The 26,826-nt window shown below is 48.4% G+C and overlaps 1 protein-coding gene across 1 annotated transcript; it reads left to right on the forward strand.

Annotated features, from left to right (window-relative positions):
- The first annotated feature begins 701 nt into the window (after positions 1-701).
- TRIM29 (tripartite motif containing 29) lies at positions 702-26,826 on the forward strand. The gene is made up of 9 exons (XM_066564283.1): positions 702-1,547; positions 9,328-9,423; positions 10,587-10,820; positions 12,204-12,402; positions 15,885-15,887; positions 16,367-16,450; positions 22,449-22,550; positions 23,825-23,904; positions 26,743-26,826. The coding sequence occupies exons 1-9, from the start codon at positions 702-704 to the stop codon at positions 26,803-26,805; spliced, it is 1,707 nt and encodes a 568-aa protein (XP_066420380.1). The 3' UTR covers positions 26,806-26,826.

Raw genomic sequence — 26,826 nt, forward strand, 5'->3', positions numbered from 1 at the left:
TAAAGATAATAGGGCCGTTTAAACCCAGTATTAACCATGAATTTCTCCTCCCTCCTGAACGCAGCAAGCCCCGGGGGGAGCCTGCTTGAAGAATGCTTTATTCTAGGCGTTCATTTTAATTACAACCCTAATTATTTTGGTGCATGGCTATGACCCAGTTAACAAACCCACCTTGGGCATCTCGTGGTCTCCCCGACCCTGCCCATCTCTGCAAGGAGGGAACCAAATTATTTTTGAAACAAGTGGTGGAACTGGTTGCTACATCTTAATGAAAATGACTTTTTTTTTTTCTTTTCTCTTCTTTCCTTTTTTTTTTTTTTTCTGAAGGAGACATTTCTATGTATATAAACAACCCTTCCTCCCCAACCTGGTTAGACAAGAATGTTCCTGGGTGTGGACAGCCTTGTATAATTAACTGCACAGCTGGAGCCCTTCTGATCCCTCCACGTCTGCTCCTTCCTTTCCTCCTTTCTTTCTTTCTTTCCCCCTGCATCCACCTGGGTGCGATCTGGGCGCGCTGCTCCTCCTCGGGAGCTCGGGCTGCGTCACTGGGGCAGGAAGGTTCCCTGAATTCAGCATTCCAGAGCCATTCCTGGCTGGGAGCAGCACCAGGCAGAGCCTGCCTGCCTTGGAGGGGGCTGAGAGACAGGAGCTGGAGCAGAGAGCGAGCAGAGAAACCCCTAAAACCCCCTGTTTAGGCCATGGAAACGGGGAGTGCAGCCAGGACAAACGGCACCGCCAGCAAGCCTGAGGACGTGAAGAGCCCAAGTACCCCCAAAAAAGAAGAGGAAGCCAAGAAGGCCACGAGCCCTGGCGGAGGTGAGAAAGAAGCTATAAAAGGCACGGGCGGCGCTGCGTTGGAGACAGGGCAGATCAAGAGCTCCCTCTTCTCTGGGAGTGACTGGAAGAGGCCCATCATTCAGTTTGTGGAGTCATCCGACGAGAAGAGGTCAACCTACTTCAGCATGGACTCGGCTGACTCCAAGAAGATGCAGTTCAACAGCGGCCAGATCGGAGACATGAGGAGACCAGGCCTCAACTTCCCGGAGAAGGGCGACCTCAGGAAGTCCCTGTTCTCCTTGGATTCCAAAAAGAGCTTCCTGCCCGCTGACGGGGAAGGGAGGAAGTCCCTGTTCTCTGCGGGGGACCTGAAGAAATCCTCCCTGCCCCTGGTGGAGACGGGGGACCTGAGGAGACCCTTCAACAAGGCCGAGCGCGCGGCGGGCTCGCGGCCCCGCGTGAAGCTGGAGGACGTTCTCTGCGACTCCTGCATCGACAACAAGCAGAAGGCTGTCAAGTCCTGCCTGGTGTGCCAGGCCTCCTTCTGCGAGCTGCACCTCAAGCCCCACCTGGAGGGAGCGGCGTTCCGGGACCACCAGCTGCTGGACCCCATCAGGGACTTCGAAGCCAGAAAGTGCCCCGTGCATGGCAAGACCATGGAGCTGTTCTGCCAGACAGACCAGATGTGCATCTGCTACCTCTGCATGTTCCAGGAGCACAAGAACCACAGCACGGTGACAGTGGAGATCGAGAAGGCAGGCAAAGAGGTAATTTTATCTTCCTTTCATTCCTCCTTTCATTCCTTAGGCTCCCAGCAGCCTGCAGATGTCACAGCACAGCCTTTGCTCCCCCGCTCAGGTCATTTTTGGGGTGGAATCCTGGATGCAGTGGTGCTGGTGGGCAGTGTTCAGTGGACACTGATATTTCCTGGCTGCTGGTGGGCAGTGTTCAGTGGACACTGATATTTCCTGGCTGCTGTTTCCATGGGATGGGTGCTCTCCTGATCCTGGCTGCAGCAGCACAGTGCTAGAGTTGGGCTGCAGGCTGCATTTAGGGATGGAGAACCTGGCTGCCAGCACACCTGACTTCCAGCAGAGGCTGAATCAAAGCCCTAAATGCCAAGTTTTTAAAAATCTTCTTGAGTTTTGGCAGTGGTTGTGTGGTGTTGCCCACAGAAAGGTGGGCACTGCTCAGGGTCAGCACCTCCAGAATACAAATTGTCAAATCAGTGCCTGCTAAAGTTTCTCATGGGTACTAATGACTATTGAAAATTGCTATCTCAGCTCCTGAGAGTGACATTAGGTTTTGTTTTTTTTTTTCTTTTCTATTGAGCCACACCTATGGAAAAAATCTTTTGAAGTTTAGATGGAAAAAAAACAAAACCCTGGTGCAAGCACAAAACCTGATCATTTCCCCTGAAGTGTTACTACAGCAGGTTCAGAGGATGGACATCCAGGGAGATTTCACTAATGAAATGTCTTTCACCTTTGTTTGCTCAAAGCCTCCTGTTGTTTGCTTTCTGGGTGGATGAGGAGGATTTCACTTGTTCTAGCAAAATTCAGGGTCTCACCACATTTGTTGCTGCACATCCCCGTGGTAAAAGGGAGAAACTTTCTAAGCAGACAGGACAGGGGAGATGGCAATAAAGAGACCTGTAAAATATTAATTATATAAAACAAGCTGCCTGGAGTCACACGGGCAGAACCTGGAAGGGCACTAAGATCTCCTAAACCCCAAACCAGTGCTGGGTGTGGTGACCAGGCAGACACTGTGAGAAATCCTTGAGTTCCCTTAATGGGAAGAACAATTTTACTCTTTCCAATGAGCTGGGAAGATTCACCTCATCAGGCTGAAAGAGCATCTTGTGCAGAGCTTATCTCTGGCTCCTCTGGTCTTTTCTTGCCATGTCACCTCCAGCTGGCAGCCCTGCTGAAACCAGACAAAGCCTTTTCCACGTCTCAGACAGCCTTTCCCAAATTCCTGCAGGGCTTGCCAGCCTGCTGTTTGTTCCATAATTGCCTGTCCTCGTGGTTTTGATGTCAGCCCTGACATAAAGCTGTGCCTGGTGTCTGCCAAGGTGTCCAATTCCTGCCTGGAATGAAGGGAGCAGCTGCTTCCTGAGGAAGCAAAGCTGCTCAGATCCTTCCTCCTGTGGCTGGAGACACCTCCAGCACCTTGATTTTAAAGGTACAGCCATGGATGAGCAGAGAATGGGATTTAAATGCTGTTTGATTCCTGTCTCTGAGTCCTTGTACCACCTTTAGCTCTGCTTCTACTCAGCCTAGAGGATTTAGGATTTATCAACATGAATCATGCCCCTGTGTTTCTCCTGACAGAGCCTGATCGTGTTGCAACTTGAGAGAGCATTCACTCAGACAAAAACAATTAGCAGCAAAGCTGTTGCCTGCAAATGTTTGTTCACACCTCTGATCTATTCACCAGAGGTGGAGCCTCAGCAGGAGACACAAAGAGCAATGAATATTTCCAAGCCCCCGGTGTGTAACACCTCTCCTTATCGAGTCAGCCCAGCTGGAATTTGTGACCACAAACTGGGAGGGTGCCTGGTGCTGCTGCCCTTTTGGGAGGGAGAAGTCACAACCTCACACCAGGTCACCCCTGTCCCTGCCCTGTGCTCCCAGCTTGGCATCCCAGCAGCTCCAGAGGAGCTTTAAAACCTCCAGATCCATCCTGCCACTGGAATAAAGCTGTGTCCTGACAGAGCTTTTCACTTTAATACCTCCAAATCTTGTGCCACTGGAATGGTGACCAGAACAAAGCTGTGTCCTGACAGAGCCTTTCACACCCTGCTGGATGTCCAGGATTTGTCTGCAAGGATTTCCTCATCCCTGGCTCCAGAACTGGAGAGGGCTCCAGAGCTGGGGTTTGTTTTGCTGCGCTGCCAACCTGGGAGCTCAGTGACTTGGTGGCACAGAAGTGTCACAGAATAAGCTTGGTTTAGGTGCATCTGCCCCCCAGGTCTGCAGAATTAATGCAGATTTCAGCCTGGCTTTGCTGTGGGCCTGTAGGGAGGAGAGGGGCTGTGCTTCAGAGCTGGGAAAGGAATTAGGAAACGCCGCTTGTCTCACGGAGCAGACAGAGCAGAGCAGAGGAATGCAAACAAGCCAGAACACAGACACCTATAGTTAGGGCAGTGCAAAGGCTGATATCTCTGTCCCAGACAGAGAACACAGCAGCATCTTCCACTTTTCAGGAGCCTGGGGTGAGAGTCACTCACCCCCTGTTCCTGCTGAGCAGACACAAGTGAGAGAAAGGCACAGGGACTCAGACACTTGTCCTGACTTCCCACCCAGCGCTATTTGCCTATTTTACCCAGCAAACCTTTAATGCTCTCCCCAGATCCACTTTGCATTCATTTCCTGCTGCAGGTTTAGAGGAAAAGTAACAGTTTGCACCAGAACCAGTACAAAAAACCAGCCAGGAAAAGCTCTGTGAGGCTGGGGAATAACAACTCACACCTGAAAAGTGAGAATGCTCCACAGCAGCGTGCACAGGCCAATAAAACCCTGATTTATCAGCAGAGCCCCCCCTTGGAGCCAGCATCCTTCATTCTGAAAGGGGATCCTTCATCCCAAACCTGTTCTACAGGGCTGCTCTCCAAAGGAGACAAATTCACCTCTGCCTGCCAGTCCCAGAGCTGGAAATACCCTGGCATTGCCTTCCAGCAGCAGCCCTGGTGCTCAGCATGCCAGGTCAGCTCTGCTGAAAAACACTTTGGTCTGGTTGTTTTTTGCTCTAATTCTTTATCTTTTAAAGCAAAGCTCGCTGTGGGTACAGGAAGGGGAGCTGGGTGTTCCTCCTTCCCACAGAGCTGCCTTGAAAAGGGGAGTTTTTTACAAAGGATGAGCCAGGCTTTGAAGAAAACCATCCACAGAGATGGATCCAGAGGGGTTCCCATCCCTGCATCACTGTCACTGAGCAGAGAGCAAACAAAATTAACCCTTGGAAGTGCTTGGGGGCCTTCAGTGTGGCTGTGGGGTTTTACCTGCACCAGCTGTGGCTACTCTGTGGACACAGCTCAAAATAAATTTGTCTGTTTGCCTGAATTGTGCATTAATCCTCTACACTGAGGACAGAATCCAGGCAAAATCCACTGGTTTGCCAGCAAGGAATTCTCTCCAAGGGCTCAGCTTTTCCAGGGGCATTTTATGGGATGCTGGCAGAGTTTTCAGGGGTTTCATTAACAGAAGCTGGGATGGGAAAATGCCCCCAGCAGGAATCACGTCCCAAGCATCCCCCTGACTTTTTCCTGGCTCTGCACTGGGACAAGGAGCTGGAGCAGCACTTGTGCAGCTTTGCCTTGGTTAATTAGCAGAGCTCTCCCAGGCTGGGGACACAGGGCTGTTCCCAGGGTGTTCAGGGCATGATGCTGCTTGTGCTGCCGCTGCCTCCTTGCACAAAGCGCTTGCATCATCGTGCAGGGCTCTGTAATCTCCCATCTGCAGCTCCTCCACGGCACCAGGGCTGGGTTCAGCTCTTTGGATGTACACTCTGAACTTTCACTGAAGCCTCTTAACTGCCCTAATTAGCTGAGGCCTTAATAGGGGATCCAATCTGAGCGTGAAGGTTCTCAGTGCCTTCGTTTCTCAGCCTGCTGTGCTTAAAAAATTGTCTAAATCTGGATTTCCTGGCTTTTCCCCACACTGTTCTGGTTATTTCTGCTCTGGGGGACCCCCACCATGTGGGTGTTGCTGTTTCATCTCTCATTAGGATCTTCTGCACCCCAAATCCTCCAATGGATTTGTTCTAGAGGGTCCCTCAAGGATTTCTGACCCTGGAAAATCTGAGAAACGTGAAGACAGATGGGAGTTTTCTCTTGGGGAGTGAAGCTGAGGCGCTGCCTGTCCCTAACCCCTGTGGCCCCATTCTGTGACTGTTTATCTGTGATATACATGGGCAGCCAAAGCAACCTCCCAGGCAAAAAAAGGTCTTAAAACCATCAGGAAATCACCTCCTGACCCCTTGGTGTTGTGCTCCACCTCCAGAGAACCCTTCCTGAACCCTTCTGCCCATGCCACCAGTGCTTCCACTATTCCAGACTCTCCCTGCACCTCTCTTTAACATTTCCCCCTGTATTTAGGGTGGGTTTTTTCGTAGTATTTATTTAATTTCATGCAGCACCCCACAATCCCACCTCCCTTCACCTCCCCTGCCCCTGCTGCGCTCTGTGCTGGTGTTTCCCCTTTGCCAGATCGGGCTGAGTGTGGGATTTGCATCCTGGCCATTGGGACCATCTCTGTCATTTCCATTTGCAAGTCATAAACCTGCTCCAAATTGTTGTGTGCCTCTGCTCCTAAGTGGCTGCTCCATCCCACACCACCTTTCTGGGGGGTGTTTGAACTGCTGGGAGTCACGAGCACTTTTACAAATAATAGTTCCCAAAATTCCTTGGAGACCCATCTTAATTAAAAAGGACCATAAAAGCATAATATTGTTATCACCACCTTCCAGCCATCACCTGATTTATTTTTTTTTTCCTGTCATTTTCTCTGCAAATCCCTTGAGTTTGGGAGTGTCTACGTGGCTGTGAAAGTTCTGCTCTTCCCCAAAAATTCCTTTCAGTCCTTCTCTGTAGGATTTTACTGCCATTCTTATAAGGATATCCTGATTTTTGGGGATGAGGAGGGAAATAATTGCTCTGGAGGTGAGATTTTTACAACTTCACAAGCAATCAATGCCACTTGGATGCAGCTTTGTGGCTCAAGGAAATCCCTGGAATTTGGGTGTAATTTCTCACATTGGTTAATGCAGTGGATAAACGGATCTAAAACATTTTCATCTCATTGCATTTCTCTGCTGTGCAGAGTCTCCATGCACAGGACATCTCCCCCTGCACGTGGGAATGGAAACCAGCAGGAATTCCTCCGAGTCACTCTCTTGAAAATGTGAAAATTATGGGATTAAACTCCTCTCTTTGTTCTTTCCATCAGTAGCAGGGCAGATTTTCTCATCTGGAAGCCAGTGTGGGCTCCCTGGTGAAGCTGTGCCACAAAATCCTTCCCTGTGTACCCTGAACCCTTGCAGAGGGTGAGAATCAGCTCATGGCAGCCTTCAGGCCACTGCTGAGGGTGTGTGAGTAATATTTAGTGCTCTCCTGACTCCTAAGAACAACGTGAGGATGCAGCTTTTGTGGCACTGAGACACCTCTGAGCACACTTCCCTTTTTTCTGCCCACTTTTCCTGCGTTTTATAAAGCAACAAAACCACCATCCAGCCATTGTCCCTCCACAAACAGAGATTTTCTGAGTTGGAAAGGCCAGCAGTTGTTGGCTCTCAGAGCAGCTGTGCTGGATTCCAGCTCCAGAGGCTGTTCAGACGCTTGGCTGGCATCAGCACAAGAGCTCCTGTCTGGGCTGGTTCACAGCCTCTTCCCCGCTCTTCATTTCCAGTGCAGAACCGAAAACCCTCAAACTCTGATCAATAAAGACCCGGATTTTCATGTTCCGCTGCATTCTTGGACGGACAGCTGGAGTGTGAGAGTGGATTTATCCATCCATGCCTCTAGTTGTTGGCCTGAATTTCAGTGGTTTGGGTTAATTTAATGATTTTGCAGAAGATCCCACACGACCAGCAGGTTCTCAGGACTCTCCTGACATGACAGAACACAGAATTTCTGCCAGCTCTGAAATTCCTCAACAGCTCTGGGCTGGGTGTCCCACAGCCATGTTGCCTCCAGCCGTGGCTGAGGCCAACCTGCACACACATGAAATGCAGAAATGCCCCCAAAAAAGGCTGGGGCAGGATCTGTGGGGCAGGGATGGAGAATGGGAACAACCAGGGAGGGATTGCTGGATTAACGGGGCAAAACTTTGCCAACATCCAGGCCCAGGGCTGATCCAGGGAAAAAATGATCCCGGGAAACAGTGACACCAATTCCTGTGCAGGTCTCAGCTCTGAGCTTCTCTGGGAAAAAATGACCCAGGGAAACAGTGCATGGTCTGCACTGCCACAAATTCCTGTGCAAGTCTCAGCTCTGAGCTTCTCTGGGAAGCCACTGCACAACAAAATGCAAATGATCCCAGTGAAGTTGCTGATCTCAGCCCAGCAGGTTGACTACACCTCTTCCCTCCTCCTTTTGTGGCCTTTTTTTTTTTTTTTTCCCCTTTTCAATTTTTTTTTTTTTCCAAGCATTCCCCAGCTCCATCGCTACATGAAAGCTCTCAATTCAGAGCAAATTAATCCACAATCCTGTCTAAACAGAATTCCTGCCGGAGGCATCATCCTCTTGTTGCAACACTCGTGAAACGTCATTCCGTAATTACATGAAAACTGTTATTGCTGCACAGGCACACCCTGGGCTGGGCCCTGCTCTGCACACACAGCTGAATTTTGAAACAGCTCCCTTCCCCTGCAGCTCATGACTCCCATGTGATTAAAGGCAGCCTGGGAGGTGGGTGCTGCTGCTTTGCTGAGGGAGCTGAATCTGCTGGGGCGGTGCCCGCTGGCAGCACGGGATGCCCTCTGCAGCCTGGACCTCCCTGCTGCTCTGCTCAGCGCAGCAGCGTGGATGTGTCCTGGTTTAGGGAAAATTTGGGAGAAAAACCTCCAAAAGGGGGCCCCTCCAGAAAGCAAACCCACACCAACCAGTTTGGGAAGGATTCCTCAGAGAGAAGTGGAAAGAACCTGTTTATTTAACAGGCACAGCACCCCCCAGCACACAGAATGAACAATACCAGGTGACACCACTCTGTCACTGCTCTGAAAAAAGATGACAAATTCAGAAAGTCTCTCTGGAGGTGGTCACTCTGTTCTCAGTCCCTCCTGTGCTGGGGCAGCTGCTGCAGCCACAAGGTGCAAACTCTCGGTGTTTCCCAGGCCCCAGCCCGGAGCAGGTTCGAGTAGGCCAAAAAAAGGGAAAGGAGAAACAGTCCAGGGAACATTTGGGCTGCTTAGCTAAACTAACTAATGAGCAGGAGCAAAAAAGCAAGAGCAAAGCAGGAGCAAAGCAGGAGCAAGAGCAAAGCGAAAAGCAAACCAAAAGCAAAAGCAGCACCCATGTACTGCCCTGTCTGTGTGTCCCACCAGCCGTGGGGGAGCGGCTGAGAGCAAAACCAAAACAAAACATTCGCTCTGCAGAGCCAGTCTGGAAGGCAGAGAACATGATATCCAGCATGAACAGAACACAGGAATGGGGATACAGCATCACAACTCACCCTAGGACAGGATGCCTTGGGACAGAGAAACGGCAAGGGTTTCTCACAGTGGCTTGTGAGAACTTTCAGGGAGTTGTAAGGATGTGTAACTTGTTAAGTACAAACAATCTGCAGGTGGTGTTGTTCTACTTGGTCTCCACACAAGGACAGTGTGAGAGGAAGGTGTTTTTGTTAAGTAGCCAATCAAATAGAATATATGGTATCACTCCATAAAAACCACGCAGTTCTCTTGAATAAAACCTTTGCTCTTTCTGCAGTCCTGCCTCTCACCTGTCCCTGTGTCATTCTCGGTGCAAGAGTGACACAGCAGGGCTGGTGGAAGGGGCCACCCTCAGCCCCAGCTCACCAGGCTCCCTCCCCTCTCCTCTCCCCACAGACAGAGCTGTCTCTGCAGAAGGAGCAGCTGCAGCTGAAGATCATCGAGGTGGAGGATGAGGTGGACAAGTGGCAGAAGGAGAGGGACCGCATCAAGGTGCGTTTGAAGGGTCCAGTTCCCCTCTCCCTCCTGTAAGCCCCGGTTCCTGCTCCCCTCCTCTCCCACATCCCTCCATCCCTTCCCCACTCCATCCCTTCCCCAGCCCTTATCTCATCCCCAGCCCAAACTCCGAGCCAAATCTTGGAAACAACAACTCCCACTGAAGTCATCTTGCGACATTCCCTGCGGGGAGATGCAGCCCTGATGCAAAACCAAGGCACCTCCCTGCTCTGGCTCCTTTTTTTAGGTCCTTTATGGCCCTTCCATCACCAGTAGCCAGGCAGATTTAGAAACAAAATCCACAAATAACCTGCAGGAGGGCTCTGGGTTGCCCAAACTGAGATAAGAGAGCAGGAGCAGATGAATTTACCCACACAAATATCTTATTTATGGTGGAACAGCTTATTTCCATGCTGAGAGAGGGCTCCTTTGTAATTCTTGCACTGTGGTAAGGGTTGGAATAGAGTCATGGTATTATTTTTTTCATTTATAGCCTAACTGAATAAAGCAGTGAAAGCACAAGTTGGAGACACCCCAGAAAATTTGCATAATATTAACAGGCAAAGCCATTCTTCTCCCTTTTATGTGGTGCAAGCACATTGGCTCACCAGCTCTGCTTTTCATCTGCTTTATTATTACTATTATTATTATTATTATTATTATTATTATTATTGGAAACCTGACCTAGAAATTCTGACTCTCAATATAGTTACATCCCCAGTCCTTCTCAGGAATATTTCAGAGGCACCTCGAGGTCAGGCTTGTAAAAAGAGTTTCAGCACCTTTCATCCTTTGAAATAGTGGGAATTTGGTTCTCAAATAATCCAGGAGCCAGAGTCCTGATTTAGAAGGTGACAGAGTGTTTTTAAATGTCACCTGTGAGTGCATGAATTGAAATGGGAGATCTGCTCTTACCGCTGGGAAGGCAGTGGCCCTTTTGGATTGCATCCATGTGAATATTGCAGGAACAGGTATTGCTTCTCTTGGCACAACTTTCCTGCAGCTGAGACTTGCCTAGCTGGAGTTTCCATACTCTAAATGCTGAATCCTTGGATTTATCCCCCTCTGTGTTTCTCTGTTAGCAAAGAACTCAGTGAAATTTTAATATTTGCTTGCTCCTCTTTCCCGCTGCGTCCTCTCTCTGCCCCTTCCCCACCCAGAATTACACCACCAACGAGAAAGCCACGGTGGACCAGCACTTCAAGGAGCTGATCCGTGACCTGGAGAGGCAGAGGGATGAGGTGAAGGCTGCCCTGGATCAGAGGGAGAAGATTGCCTCGGAGAACGTGAAGGAAATCGTGGATGAGCTGGAGGAGAGGGCGAAGCTGCTGCGGGAGGACAAGGAGAACAGGGAGCAGATCCACCAGATCAGTGACTCCGTGCTCTTCCTGCAGGTGACCCCATTTCCCTTTCCTTTGTCCTTGTGAGGACAGGATTTGTCCCAAAGACAATCCCAAAGAAGTGTGAGATGTGTGACCTCTCATGGTGAGAGAGATGGGAGACTGAGTGGTGATCAGAATCCAAATTTATTGTGGCCTACATGTGCTTATATATTACTATATACCCTGTGCTTATATGCTATTATATACCCTCATTTCCCTTTCCTTTGCCCTTGTGAGGACAGGATTTGTCCCAAAGACAATCCCAAACAAGTGTGAGATGTGTGAACTATCAGCAATGGTGAGACACTGAGTGGTGGTCAGAATCCAAATTCACTGTGGCCTACATATGCTTATATATTATTATATACCCTCATTGCCCTTCCCTTTGTCCTTGAGAGGATGGCATTTGTCCCAAAGACAATCCATGTGTGAACTATCAGCAATGGTGAGAGACTGAGTGATGATCAGAATCCAATATTTTTGTGGACTACATATGCTTATATACTATTCTAGGCTAGTAATTTTTTACTACAATAATTGTGTTAATCATCACATAAACAAACTTCTACACTCTGCAACATCTCTTGCTTGCAGAAGTTGATTCTTCTTTTCCTGTCAGCCAGTCTTGATTCAACCTCCAGTCTTGATTCCATCCTCAATGCTCTGCTTGTTCTTGCCAAGGCATGCTGATTATCAGATCTCTTGTGCTAATCAGGTCCAAAACACTCTGTGGCTTGTGTGCCCCAATGTGAACCTTCCCCAGTTCCCATCCAGGGCAGGGATTCATGGGGACATTTGGAGCTGTCTCTGCTCTGGTGGGTGAGGAATGGACCTGGACATGCCTTTGGTTTGTATGGATGGCTGCAAACCATGGACAGAACACCTCCCTGGCCACCTTCCCTGCTCTCCTTTCTGTGACCGTGTTCACGGGGGTCCCAGGATGAGGGAAGAGACCAGAACGTTGACTCCATGTTTCAGAAGGCTTGATTTATTATTTTATGATATATATTATATTAAAACTATACTAAAAGAATAGAAGAAAGGATTTCCTCAGAAGGCTGGCTAAGAATAGAAAAAGAAAGAATGATAACAAAGGCTGGTTACTGACCAAGACAGTCCAAGCCAGCTGGGCTGTGATTGGCCATTAATCAGAAACAACCACATGAGCCCAATCCCAGATGCACCTGTTGCATTCCACAGCAGCAGATAACCATTGTTTGCATTTTGTTCCTGAGGCGTCTCAGCTTCTCAGGAGGAAAAAATCCTAAGGAAAGGGATTTTATAAAACATGTCCGTGACACCTTTCCGCTTTCGGATTCCAACACCAACCAGCTCCCTCCGATTCAGCCTCCACACCTTTATGCTCCTCATTCATGCAGTCCCTTTCTCTGGCAGGAATTTGGGGCTCTGATGAGGAATTATGTGCCCCCTCCATCCCTCCCCACCTACAGCGTGCTGCTGGAAGGGGAGAGCATGAGCCCATCCATGGGGCTGCTCAGGGATGATCTCCTCAACGTCTGCATGAGGCACGTGGAGAAGATCTGCAAGGCAGACCTGGGCCGCAACTTCATCGAGAGGAACCACATGGAGAACGGTAAAACATCTCAAATATTCCCCTCCCTGCTTCCCTGGAGGGCAGGCTCAGGGGTGGTGAGGATGGTGAGCACTCCTGGTGAGGAAGAAAGCAAGCAAAGACTTGGGGGGGGAAGTGGGAGAAGCGACTCCTGTAGCTGGAATTAATTCTGGAAGATGAGAGTTAGAAGAATGTGAATTCTGGAATATCAGAGTGGGGATGAAATCAGCTGAACTGCCAGGGATTTAGGGTATCTCATACAGGACACCAAACTGGCCCCACTTCCCTGATTTTTGGTTCATTTTAGGGTTTCATGTTTGGGATTTAATGTGTGGAGTCAAGAGCAGCCACCCTTCCCTCCTGCCCTGTGCCAGGCCCCAGCAAACCCCTGGAAGTTTAGCAGGACATTTTCCAGGAGGGGAAACTCCACAGATCTGCTGAGGCAGCTCAGTGAAGGGTGAATTCACACAGGTGAAATGTGGGATGGCGAGTTTGAAACCCCATTTGTACGCTCAGCACATGGAGGGTGCTGGCGTGACATCAAACATTACAAGTGCGGGGTTTCAGCACTGAAATACCCTGCAAGCACCCGCCACTGAGAAGGACATATTTGAAAATGTAATTTTCCAAGTAAAAAATGGCTCCATTTGGGTGTTGCAGCGATAACTTGAGCTGGAATGATTCTGATAATGTTCCCTGTTCCACTTGGGACAGCTTTCCTGCCTGCCCTGACCCAGGGTGTTCACTTCAGTGGTGTTTGAGGTGAACAGAGAGGTCACAGCCACCACCACATCAGCAAAACCAATCTTTTAACTTTATAACCCACTTCCTCACAATTAGCTGTGAATAAAGGACTTGTCTTGCATCAGGCTCACACCTGAGATCAGGACAGGGCACCACAACGGGGCTGTGCTGCACTTGCAGACCTTTGTGACCCTGGGCACGTTTCCCAATCCCAGGGGATGACCTCTGGCAGCAGGGATGGCAGTGAGTGGTGATCTCACCTGGATGGTTATCCAGGAGAGCAGGGATGGAAATCAGTGGTTATCTCACCTGGATGGTTCTCCAGGGATGGCAGTGAGTGGTGATCTCACCTGCTTATCTCACCTGGATGGTTGTCCAGGACAGCAGGGATGGCAGTGAGTGGTTACCTCACCTGCTTATCTCACCTGGATGTAATCTCCCAGCCACTGAGGAAGCCCAATACCAGGGCAGCAGTGGGTGATATCAGGATAAGTGGCACCCTGCTCTTCCAGGAGGATGTGGGAGGCCAAAAGGTGCAGGAATAACCTCAAGGACAGCTCATGCAACACAGGAGCTGAGGAACTCTGCTGCAGATCTGCAAGATCTCTGATAATTCACTCAAATTCACAGTATTTACTGGAGACCCCTCCTGTATTAATAATTACACTGCCCAGAGCCATCATTCTCCATCAGACATGAATTGAATGGACCAGATCCTTCTGGACAAACCTTTCAGGAAGGTCAGGGATCCCACAGTGCTCAGGATGCACAGCCAGATGCAGGTTTTAAAACTCTCCCTGTCTTTAAAGTAGCACCAGAAATTGAATATTACTCATCTTCCATCACTGCAACATTCCTGTTAGAATTCCCAACACTTCACATGCTCCAGAATTACTGAGAAATTTGACAATACCTCAATATCAATAGATGACAAACAGATGCAAAAATCACTTCTGTGCATTTTTCTTTCTTTGTTCACCTGAAGCTGTGCAGAATTTCCATCTGCTGGGTTTTGCTGGTCCTGGAGCATTTTCCTTGGGAATTTTTAAAACCCAACAAGGTTCTGCAGCCCCTCAGTTGTGGTAGCTCAGGATAAAGCCTGATTACTTCTTGATTATTTTAATTGGGGTCCCCTCCATGTTATAGATGCCAGAAGCCCTTGTTTTTTTACGTGAAATCCATGGAATCCAAGTGCCAAAATAGTTTTTAAACTCCTGCCAGAAACCTGGGTGCTTCCAGGAGCTTTACCAGGGACTCAGCTTGGATTCTGCCCTAATGAAAAGCTGGGAAATGTTATTTATGGTGAGTCCCAGGAGCTTCAGAGCTCTCCCTTCTCCAAGCCACGGTTACAGATGAAAGAGGGCAGCACTCTGCATCCAGTGGCTGCCAGGGAATTAAATCCATTAAGGAACTGTGGAGTTATTAACTCAGACTCCCCCTGAGTCACTGCAACAGATTCATTTGCAGCTGGCTTGATCTTCCACTGTAAAAAAAAAAAAAAAAACTTCCCAGGAAGAAATATTATATTAATGGAATGAAAGCTGCTTAATAGCAGACTCCAAAGGGAATCCATGTCCTTTTAGTTGTCATAACAGGTACCTGTGTGGTGAGGAGACAAATAACCAGGGAGCTTAAATAGCACTGAAAGGAATGGGAGAAATAAAAGAAAAGTTTGTTCAGTGACTTGAGAATCAAAGAATGGAGCTATTTAAACATGAAAACTGAATTTACTTCCTTGCAGAGAACAATGGGTTTGCAGAGGCCTCCAAAGAATGTTTTTATCAGCAAGTGTGGTGATAAAGCCTCATTTCCTGTGAGTCGGTGTCAGAAACCCACACCTGGGCTGTGTAGGTGTAAGTCTGATCCATGAAACCTGAACCAGCCCCCCCTGCCCAAGAGTTTAGAGCTGTTTGAAGCTCAGCTTTAGCATCTCTCTATAAGAACTGGAGAAGCCAACCCGTGTAACCCTCCCAGGAGTGATTTCTGGAGCTCTAAAGAGTGGCAGTTCTCCATCAGCCAGGCTGTGCTCAGGCTGAACACACAACAGGAGCCAAACTCAAACTTTGGGAGTAATTTTTAGCCACACAACAGCATTTTGGTAGGAAAATGCCTCAACCCTCAGATCTCCCTATGGATTTTAGAAGATTCTGTGTTTGCTGTGAGGTCGAATGCTTCACCTGGGCTCTGCCTCTGAAGAAACCTTTTATTTTAGACCCTGGCCAGCTCCAGAACTGCTTTAGCTGCCAGGCAAAGATGCCCCAGGGGGATTAAAGAGCCCCAAAGTGCATCCCTGTGCTCCCTGGACCTGGGGGTGCTGGTGATCAGCAGCTGGACATGAGCCAGCAGAGTGCCCAGCAATGGCTCCTGGCCTGGGTCAGGAATGGTGTGGCCAGCAGGAGCAGGGAGGTCACTCTGCCCCTGTGCTTGGAGCTGGTGAGGCCACACCTGGAGTGCTGTGTCCAGTTCTGGGCCCTCAGTTTGGGAAGGACGTGGAGATGCTCAAACACAGGGATGGTGAGGGGCTGGGAACACAAACCCTGTGAGGAACTGGGGCTGTTCAGCCTGGAGGAGAGGAGGCTCAGAGGTGCCCTTATTGCTCTCCACACCTTCCTGAAGGGAGGTGCAGACAGGTGGGGTTGGTCTCTGACAGAACCAGAGGACGCAGGCTCAAGCTATGGCAGGGAAAGGATAGGTTGGATATTGGGAAAAAATTTTTCACCAAAAGAATTATAAAGCACTGGAATGCTCTTCCCAGGGAGGTGGTGGAATCACCATCTCTGGATGTGTTTAAAAACAGAATGGGCATGGCACTGGGTGCTATGGTCTGGTTGAGGTGTGAGGGCACAGGTTGGGCTCGATGATCTTGGAGGTCTCTTCCAACCCCATCATTCTGGGATTCTGTGATTAATTCTGTGATTCTGTGACTCTGTGATTCTGTGATTCAGTGATTCTGCAATTCTGCAATTCTGTGACTGTGATTCAGTGATTCAGTGATTCTGTGACTCTGTGACTCTGATTCAGTGATTCTGCAATTCTGTGACTCTGTGATTCTGCAATTCTGTGACTCTGTGACTCTGTGACTCTGTGACTCTGTGATTCTGCAATTCTGTGACTCTGTGACTCTGTGACTGTGATTCTGTGATAAACTCTGTGATTAATTCAGTGATTCAGTGATTCTGTGACTGTGATTCTGTGATTAACTCTGTGATTCAGTGATCCATGCCCTGCTCTCCCTCCCCAGGGGATCACCGGTTCATGATGAACAACTACGAGTGGAACCAGCCTGACAACCTGAAGAGATTCTCCATGTTCCTGTCTCCCAAAGGTAAGGATGGCATCCCACAGCTGGGCAGGCTCCCTTCCACCTCAGGAAAGGAACTTCACACAATCCAGCCCAAAATTTGCTCTTTTCCACATCTCAGATCCATCCCTCTGCACGTTTTCTCTCCAGTTACAGAGCTTTTGCCTCAAAGCAGGCAGAAAAGGTGATCAGTTTTATGGGGAAGAGCTGGAGTGGCTGAACTCTATCCAAGAGTGAATATAGGGGAGTTTTTACATGAATTTCCAGGATAAAATCAGAGTTTTTCTCCACCCAAAGCTTATCTCTCTGTGCTATCAAGTGAATGCTGCATTAAGATTTTACTTTCACCACCAAACATAATTTTTCCTTACAGGGAAAGGACAGAAGAAGTGAGGAATATGTCCAAAAAAAACCAAAAATCATGAGTCTGTAGCTCCTCTGTGAGCTCTGACAAGAGCCCTGGGGATTTGCTTGTCCCACTTGCAGTGTGGTCACTGCAGGCTGAATTTTTGGAGTGAACCAACGCTTCCAACACATCCAGCTCCAAAATCCCAGCTGGAATTCCTAAACTGGCATCAAGAGCAGGGAGCTGAGAGTGCTGAAAGCCCGGGGAAGGCGAGAAACAAAAGAACAGGAAGGGTGGCACAAAGCAAGCGACCAAATTTCAGCCCTGCCTGGGTTTGCCAGGTGTTCCCAGCTGCTGCTGTGGGCAGGGACAGGGACCCTCCCTGAGGGCACATTCCTGCCCTGTGCTGGTGTTTCCTGAGGATAACCCAGACCCCAACACTGAGCCCTTTGTCTGGGTTGCCACTTTGCCCTTTTCTGCCCTTTTCTGCCCTCAGCCCACGCCTGGCAGCTCCCTGAGGATGTTTGGAGCGGGGCTGGCATTCCTGTTTCTGTGCCAGCAGGGCTCTTCCCGAGCTCAGGGGCAGAGGGGTGGTTTTCTAGACCTGAGTTTGTTTTTCTGCTCTCTTTCCTCAGGGTTTGCAGGCCCTGTGCTGTCAGGGAAGTTCTGCTGAGACCAGACTCAGCCCTGCGCCCAAAACTTTCCAACCCTGAGGGAAATCTGAAAATCAGTTTTAAACATAGCACAAGCTGAGCTTATCTCTACCCAAAATCTGGAGCTTTCAGATGGAAACAGCCCCGAAGGCATTAAAGGGGTGTGGCAGGGAGGAACAGCAGGCAGTGCCATCCCCTGGGATGGGGACAGTGCCCAGCCTGGCAAAAAGGAAGGGGAAAAGAAGGGAAAAGCCATTTTGGCAGTGGCACAGCATGGTCAGTGAGTGCTGAGCTGGGATCCAGCATTTCAGGAGGGACCCCCAGGCCCTGCCAGGTCCATGTGGTTTGTGTCCAGAGCAGAGTGAGGCTGCACAGCAATTCCCCTCCTCCTGCTGGCTGTCCAGAGCTGGGGGATGCTTTATCCCAGCTCCACATCCCTGTTTTCCTGGAAACACACACAGTGCTGCCTTCCCAATTACTCACTCCGTGTTTGCTATCAACAAAGTGACTCTGGCCAAAAACAAGGTGGGCCATGATTGCTCACAGAGCCTGTGCTGGATGGGGATGGAGCAGGGCCAGGGCTCAGGAAGGATCCAGATGATCCATGGTTGGACACAGAGCCTGTGCTGGATGGGGATGGGGCAGAGAAAGGGCTCAGGGGGATCCAAATGATCCATGGTTGGACACAGAGCCTGTGCTGGATGGGGATGGAGCAGAGAAAGGGCTCAGGGGGATCCAAATGATCCATGGTTGGACACAGAGCCTGTGCTGGATGGGGATGGAGCAGGGCCAGGGCTCAGGGAGGGTCCAGATGATCCAGGATTGCACTCAGAGCCTGTGCTGGATGGGGAACGAGCAGAGAAAGGGCTCAGGGAGGATCCAGATGATCCATGACTGCACCTAGAGCTTGTGCTGGATGGGGATGGAGCAGAGCCCAGCAGGGCCAGGGCTCAGGAAGGATCCAGATGATCCAGGATTGCACCCAGAGCCTGTGCTGGATGGGGAAGGAGCAGAGAAAGGGCTCAGGGAGGATCCAGCTGCTGGAATCATTCCAGGGGGGACTTTGGGAGCAGCATGAATCAGTAGGCAAAGCAGGAGACGTGACCCACTTGGCTCGCAGGCTGGCTGGCCAAGGATCAGCCCATGAATAATGCACCATCCCCAGCATCATCACTGAGCTCTCCTGAGCTCCCTGTGCCCTGTCCCTGTGGCAGCCAAGTCCAGCAGTGCAGCTGATTGCATCTCTGTTCAAGAATCCCAAAAAACAGGAGGGGGAAAAAAGCCGAGGACCACCCTCTGCATTGTGTCACAGCCTTGGAATCCTTCAGTATCTCATGGCAGCTTTGCTGCACACCCTGTTTGCAGGCTGGGTCGCTGCAGATTCTGCCCCAGGCCACGGTGGAAATTCTGTTTGCTGGATTGGGGAATGCTCTGTGCTGATTGCAGCAGCCCAGACTGGGGAACTGCTTGGATTCCGGCTGAACCCATTGCGTTTGAACCCTGCTTAAATTCAAGACTTCCACTGCTCCTGAATTTCATAATAAATGGCTTCAAGCTGCAAGACAGGAGGTTTAGATGGGATATTAGGAAGAAATTCTTCCTGCAAGAGCGGTGAGGCCCTGGCACAGAGCAGCTCTGGCTGCCCCTGGAGCCCTGGAAGTGCCCAAGGCCAGGCTGGACAGGGCTTGGAGCAACCAGGTGTCCCTGCCCATGGCAGGAGCTGGAATGAGATTATTTTTAAGGTCCTTTCCAACCCAAACCATTCTATGCTCCAATATTTCCTTGCAGGGATGACAGGATGAGGCAGAGGGGCATAAACACTTCAAACACTGCCCCAAAGACAGAGGAGCAATCTGTCCAGCTGCTCCACGCTCCTTTCTGACCTCTCCACTGAGCTTTCTTCTCTTGGTGTGTCAAACAGTTTGGCCAAAGCCAGGAGGAGGCTGGAAAAATCACCCTGGAATGAAGAGTAGAAGGGGCTCAGGCACACAGAGAGAGAATTGTGCACACAGAAACACATCTCAAACAGAATTGTGCACACAGAAACACATCTCAAACAGAATTGTGCGCACAGAAACACATCTCAAACAGAGAAGCAGTCCACAGGATGGCAGCAGAGCAGCTCCAAGGATCCTTCTTTTTGCTTTTCTGGGTGCTCAAAGGGCTTTATTGCCTCCCCTACACACCAGTGTGTGGCCTGGTGGGAGCCTGGGGCACTCACCTGGCACAGGGCAGAGAAATGTTCCTGTTCTGGGACACACAGGGCAGGGAAATGTTCCTGTCCTGGTGCACACATGGGGCTGGGAAATGTTCCTGTCCTGGTGCACACACAGGGCTGGGAAATGTTCCTGTCCTGGGACACACAGGGCAGGGAAATGTTCCTGTCCTGGTGCACACACAGGGCAGGGAAATGTTCCTGTCCTGGGACACACAGGGCAGGGAAATGTTCCTGTCCTGGTATCTCTGGAGCACTGAACCCCCAGCTCTGCCTGCAGAGCTCTCACATGGAGTACCCAAACCCAAACCTGCAGCTCTGTGGCACTGGGAGCTCTGCTCACTGCAGGAGAAGAGTTCTTCTCTCTCTGTTCCCCGTTCCCCATCGCCCAGGGGTAAAACCCAGGCTCTCCTCTGCTGCCTGGGCCTTGATTTCTGCTCTGGGGCTGCTCCCAGCTCGGTGGGGACCTTTCCTAGAGCAGTGCCAGGCACAGCCTCGTCAGGAGCCCACTGCTGAACTGGATGCTCTTGTTTTACAGCCAATTTCAACCCACGGTCATGGGAATTTTCCTCCTTCCAAGCGACCGAGGAAACACTTGGTACGGGTAATTCTGCCTGCAGCCTGAGAGGATCTAACCCCCCGTGCCACAGCTTTCTGCCTCACTAACCCACCTCTCCTGCTGCCCCTCTCAGCTGCCCTGGCACCTAAAAAACCCCAGAGCCAGCCCCTGCTGGGCTACGGCACACAGCCCAGCCAGGGAAAGGCACCCCTGGTTCTGCTTGGTCACAGAGAAAGGAGGTGCAGAAACACAGGAGGCGGTTGGCAAAGATGCCCAGAACACTCAGAGCACCCTGGGGAGGTTGTGGCAGAAGCAGGAGGAGACTCCAAGTACTCCCAGCCAGTCTCAGAAGCACAAGGTGCTTCGTTCTATCACACGAAGAGGTATTCGTACCTCTTAGGTGTCCTTGTTCTCTAAGGAGGATATTCCCAACTGGACATTAAAACCCCCTTTTTTTCCCTGAATTCTGTGGGTATTCCTTCAGTGATGGGGGGATATTAAAACTCCCCGTTTTTTTCTTGAATTCCTTGGTTATTCCTTCAATGATGGGGGGATATTCCCAACTGGACATTAAATCCCCCCTTTTGTCCTGAATTCTGTGGTTATTCCTTCAGTGATGGGGGGACATTCCCAGCCAGGCTGGAGATTAAAACTCCCATTTTTTCCCTGAATTCCTTGGTTATTTCTTTAATGATGAGGGGACATTAAAACCCCCATTTTTTCCCTGAATTCCGTGGTTATTTCTTTAATGATGGGGGGACATTAAAACCCCTATTTTTTTCCTGAATTCCTTGGTTATTCCTTTAGTGATGGGGGGACATTAAAACCCCCATTTTTTCCCTGAATTCCTTGGTTATTCCTTTAATGATGGGGGGACATTAAAACCCCTATTTTTTTCCTGAATTCCTTGGTTATTCTTTTAATGATGGGGGGACATTAAAACCCCCATTTTTTCCCTGAATTCCGTGGTTATTCCTTTAGTGATGGGGGGACATTAAAACCCCCATTTTTTTTTCCTGAATTCCTTGGTTATTCCTTCAATGATGGGGGGATATTCCCAGCTGGAATATCCTGTGTTCTCAAGGACACAGCCTGGCCCACGTTCATGCCTTTTCTTCCCAGATCCCCATCTTCCTTTCCCTTCCCATTTTCCTCCTTTGCTTCCTTCCTCCAAGGTCCTCCAAGGTCCATCCTTTCCTGCTCCCTGGAAGCAGCCAGGGCCACCCTGCCTGGGGAGCTCTGGTGACTCAGGGCCACACCTCAGCCAGGGCTGGGTCCCTCTCATCTCCCTGCTCTCAGATTCCTTCCTGACCCCGAGGAGGCCAGGAGGGGAAGCTTTGATGGTCTGGAGGAAGCCTGCAGTGCTGGGAGGAAGGGCAGTGCTGGAGTCATCCCTCCTGCCCCAGGGAGCTGCTGCTCTCCAGCCACACCTGCACTCTGGGGCTCTCAGGAGAAAGGCTGGGCCCTGCCTGGAGGCTGGCATCACCTCACACCCACACACAGCTCTGACAGTGCTCACAGGGGTCCCGGGATGAGGGAAGGGACAAGGAGCTGACTCTGTGTTTCAGAAGGCTTGATTTATTATTATATTATATTATATTATATTATATTATATTATATTATATTATATTATATTATATTATATTATATTATATTATATTATATTATATATTTATATATTTTTATATAAAAATATATTTATATATTTATATATATATTTATATATTTATATATTATATATTATATATATTATATATTTATGAATTTTTATATATTTATATATTTTTATATATTTATTTATTATATTATATTAAAACTATACTAAAAGAATAGAAGAAACGTTTTCATCAGAAGGCCAGCTAAGAATAGAAAAGGAATGAAATGGCTCTCGGACAGAGAGTCCGAGCCAGCTGGGCTGTGATTGGCCATTAATTAGAAACAACCACATGAGCCCAATCCCAGATGCACCTGTTGCATTCCACAGCAGCAGATAACCATTGGTTCCATTTTGTTCCTAAGGCCTCTCAGCTTCTCAGGAGGAACAATCCTAAGGAAAGGGATTTTTCAGAAAATACCATGGCTACACAGAGCTGCCTGCCCTCACCTGCCTCCTGTCCCTGAGAGAAGAAAGGGACCAGAGGCCCAAGGGGCTGGTGTCCCCCTGAGCCAGGTGGAGGCAGTGTCACGGGGCTGTTTGGAACTGCCCCCCTGCAGCCCTGTGGAATAACAAAAACCTCTTTATCTTCCAGTAGGCAATGGCACTAAGCTGCCTTTTCAGTTCTCCTCGGTGGGACAGAATCCGCCCGGTGACTTCAGCAAACAGTCTGATGGGAGCCTCTTCACTAAGACCGGTACTAGGAACTGACTGTTCCCCTTCCTCCCGCCCTTTGAGGTGCCAAACCCCCCTCAAATGCCTTCCTGTCCCGTTTGACGTGCCAAACTCCCTAATCTGCCTTCCTGCCCTCTTTGGGGAGCCAAACCCCCCTAATCTGGCTTTCAGTCCCATTTGAGGTGCCAAATTCCCTAATTTGCCTTTCTGTTCCATCTGAGGTGCCAAACCCCCCTAATCTGCCTTCTTGCCCCATTTCAGGTGCCAAACTCCCTAATCTTCCTTCCTGGTAATAAGAGGAATTAGTACCTTATCCTCTGAGGAGGATATTCCCAAGTGGACATTAAAACCCCCATTTTTTTTCCCCTGAATTCCATGGTTATTCCTTCTGTGATGGGGGGATATTCCCAACTGGACACCTTTTGGCACCTTTGAGGTCCCAAACCCCCTCATCCTGCTCTGCCTTCCTGGAGCAGCACCTTGGCCTCCCTGCCAATCTCTGAGGCACCTGCCCAGAGTGACTCTGCTGAAGCAGGGCAGTAAGGATTGTTAAAAACCATTCAAGTTTTATTTAGGGAACAGGTGGAGGGATTTTAAATTTTGTTTGTAATGGGCAGGGATAAATTTTAGATGATTCTTGAGGAAGACACCATTTGCCCCTCTAGTTTCATGGCTGAAAAATAACTCAAACAGCATAACCTTAAAAAAAAAAAAGAATTCAGGAGCTGCCTCACCAAAACCAAACCCTCATTCACCATCTCATCACCCTGCTGTCACTTCCCACCAGGGGTGGGATCCAGGTGCTCCAGGACCTGCCAAGCAGAGTCAGGCGTGATTAATTTGGGATGCTGGGCCATGGTGACATTGGCTGTGACACTGCTGGGGGGCTGGAAGGGGGTCAGGGCTCCTCAAGCTGCCGGAGGAGCTGCAGGAAGGCCAGGCTCAGCTCTCTGCACTAATTAAACAGCCTGCAGTGCTCTCTGCAAGAGCCACAACGCTGACTTTGGGACTCGGCCTGAATTTAATTGGTCTGATTGCATTCCACCTCTCTGCATTCCTCAGACATTTTAATTAGCCGGCCCTTCTCTGCTGCCTTTTCCTGCCTGATTGGGTGGTGGCAGAGGCATCAGTCTGTCGGGCTGTCTGTGCGTCCCACCCGGGGCACGACTGCATTTCCACGTTGAGCAATGCAACGCTAATGAGGTGGCACTTCCAGTCCTGCTGCTGCTCCTGGGGACAGCGCGGGGGTGGCAGTGGCAGGGGCTGTTTGTGTGACTGCGTTTTGTGTCGTCACAGCCTACCCTTCCATAGTGAGGCACCAGTCTGCAAAGGTGACGCCACAGACGTGGAAATCCTCCTCCAAGCAGTCTGTATTGGTAAGCAAAAGAATAATTTTTGTTCCTTGGGGGAGCTTCAGGAATAAGGATGGGTCATTTGGGAGCGTGGAAATGAAAGTTTCAACCCCACTGCTCCTGTTCAGGATGCAGATTAACCCCCCCAGCACTGATCAACGCTGCAAAAATGATGTTTTGAAAAGGTTTTGGTCTAAAATATGATGCAGAAATAGGGACAGTGCAAATGCTGTAAAATGGTACTGATAGCACTTTTCCCTGTCTCCCACTCTGTCACCCACCCTGTCCTTTGGGAATGTGGAAATAAAAGTTTCAGCCCCACTGCTCCTGCTCAGGATGCAGGTTAACACCCCCCAGATTTTACAGCTCTAAACAGTGCTGCAAAAATGATGTTTTGAAAAGGTTTTGGTCTAAAATATGATGCAGAGATAGGGACAGTGCAAATGCTTTCAAATGGCGCTGATAGCGCTTTTCCCTGTCACCCACTCTGTGTCACTGTGTGACATCCGCAGAGTGTCAGTGACACCAGACACAACCACAGCAAAGTGATCCTGTCCTGCAGTGGCCAATGCAGCATCCCAGGTGAGGGGTCAGGAGTCCCCACAGCACCTCTGAGCCCCTGGCTTCACACTGACCATGACAAGAGGCACAGGGCAGTGATCCAGTGATGTTTTAGGGCCTGTAGTCTCAAATACACTGCCCCAGGAGCACCCAGCTAATCTGGTTTTATTCACACTGTGCTGATCATTAAGGCCTTGCATGATCTGGATTAAGTTTGTCGAGCTTTCGCCACCACAAATGGAACATTTTGTTTATTTTTTTGTTTTTTTTTTTTTTAAATTTCTGGTTGCACATTTTTGAGAGATGATTTATTGTTTGGCGTAAGGAGCAGAGAGCATTCCCACACTGAGGGAAACCACACCAGGTAGAAATTGAGGGCTGCAGCTGGATCTGCCCCATTTTCAAGGCTCCCCAGGAGGAGAATTCCCATGGAAGGGATGTTCCTTGGGAGATTCTCCCAGGAAATCCAGCCTGGAGCCTTTGAAGGTGCTGCAGCAAACCAGCAAAACTCTGCCATCCCTTCTGCCTCGGGTTTGACCTCTAAAACATCATCCCCCACATCCTTTGTGTTTCCAGGGATTTTTCTTTAATCCCCACAGAGAAAATCTGGGTGACTTCTCCCACCATCCCTTCCCTGTGTCCCTTCCTCTCCTTTTTACACATTTATAATGACCATTTCCTTTTTATAGCCAATATTCACCACACAGCCCTGAACCCAACAACTGAGCTGATAAATATAAGCATTTCAAAGCACCAAAATAGAAATACATACTGCAGTATCTCTGCAGGAGCTTTTATGGTCTGTTGGGCCAATAATCTGGCTTTTAAACCAGCCTTTAAATGTGCATTTAAGTAATATGCATTCTAAAAGGTCTGTAAATATGAATTTTCACAAAGGACTGGGCTGTTTAAGGAGGAAGGTCTTTTTCACACCCAGGGAACTGTTTTAAATGAAGCCCCCCTCTTTCATATCTTAATTCTGTTGGAAATTAGAGCCAGAAAATGAAGAGAATGTTGATAAAAGGGAACATTGAGCAGGGAGATGGGCAGGGCTTGCTCTGGTGTTTCCTGCTGTTCAATAGGGCTGCACCAAAAGGGGCCTGGGGGGTTTCTCCCACCTTCTGCACCTGAGAACAAACCCAAGGCAGACTGGGCTTTAAAACATCAATTTTTTCCTGAATCCCATGGTTATTCCTTCAGTGGTGGGGGGGATATTAAAAACCCCCATTTTTCCCTGAATTCAGTGGTTATTCCTGCAGTGATTGGGGGATATTCCCAACAGGACATTAAAACCCCATTTTTTTTTCCTGAATTCAGTGGTTATTTCTTCAGTAATGAGGGGATATTAAAACCCCCATTTTTTTCCCCTGGATTCCATGGTTATTCCTTCAGCTGTGGGAGGATATTCCCAACTGGACATTAAAACCCCCATTTTTTCCTGAATTCCATTTTTTCCTGAATTCCCCTTCTATGATGGGGGGATATTAAAACCCCCATTTTTCTCCCTGAATTCCATTGTTATTCCTTCAGTGATGGGGGGATATTCCCAGCCAGGCTGCAGATTGTGCAGCCAATCTAGAATATATATTTTATATATATTTATATCAAATATATGTACTATTTATATATTATAACATAACTAATTAAAATTATAGTATAATATAAATATAGAAATATACTATTTCTATATTATAACATAACTAATTAAAATTAAAGTATAATATAAATATATAAAATAAAATATTTTAAAATTAAGTTAAAATGGAAACATTTTATTATATTGTATTCTATTAATAAATATTTTTAAAGTCTTATAGTTAAAAGTGTAGAGTTAAATTAGTAGAATTTAATTAATTAATTATATTTAATTTAAATTAATTTAAATTAATTTTAAACTTTTAAAATTAAATTATAAAAACATAGATTAAACGATATAAAAATAAAATAAAGTATTTTAAAATTACGTTAAAATCGAAACATTTTGTTATATAGTATTTTATTAATAAATATTTTTAAAGTCTTATAGTTAAATTGTAGAGTTAAATTAGTAGAATTAAATTAATTAATTATATTAAATTAATTATATTTAATTTAAATTAATTAAATTAATTTTAAACTTTTAAAATTAAATTATAAAAACATAGATTAAACGATATAAAAATAAAATAAATAAGCCCCATCATGAAAAACAATTCGAAAATCCAATTCCTTGCAGCACCGAGGCAGGAATTAGTGAGATGAGGGTGGATGGGAGGGGAAAAGGAGGGCTCAGACTGACGTGCCCCAAATTCTCCCTTGCAGTCCCATTATCGCCCCTTCTACGTCAACAAAGGCAACGGAGCCACCTCCAACGAGGCGCCCTGAGCTGCTGCGGCTGAGAGGAGA

Source organism: Molothrus aeneus, chromosome 22 (assembly GCF_037042795.1).
Source record: "Molothrus aeneus isolate 106 chromosome 22, BPBGC_Maene_1.0, whole genome shotgun sequence".
Classification (NCBI taxonomy): Eukaryota; Metazoa; Chordata; class Aves; order Passeriformes; family Icteridae; genus Molothrus; species Molothrus aeneus.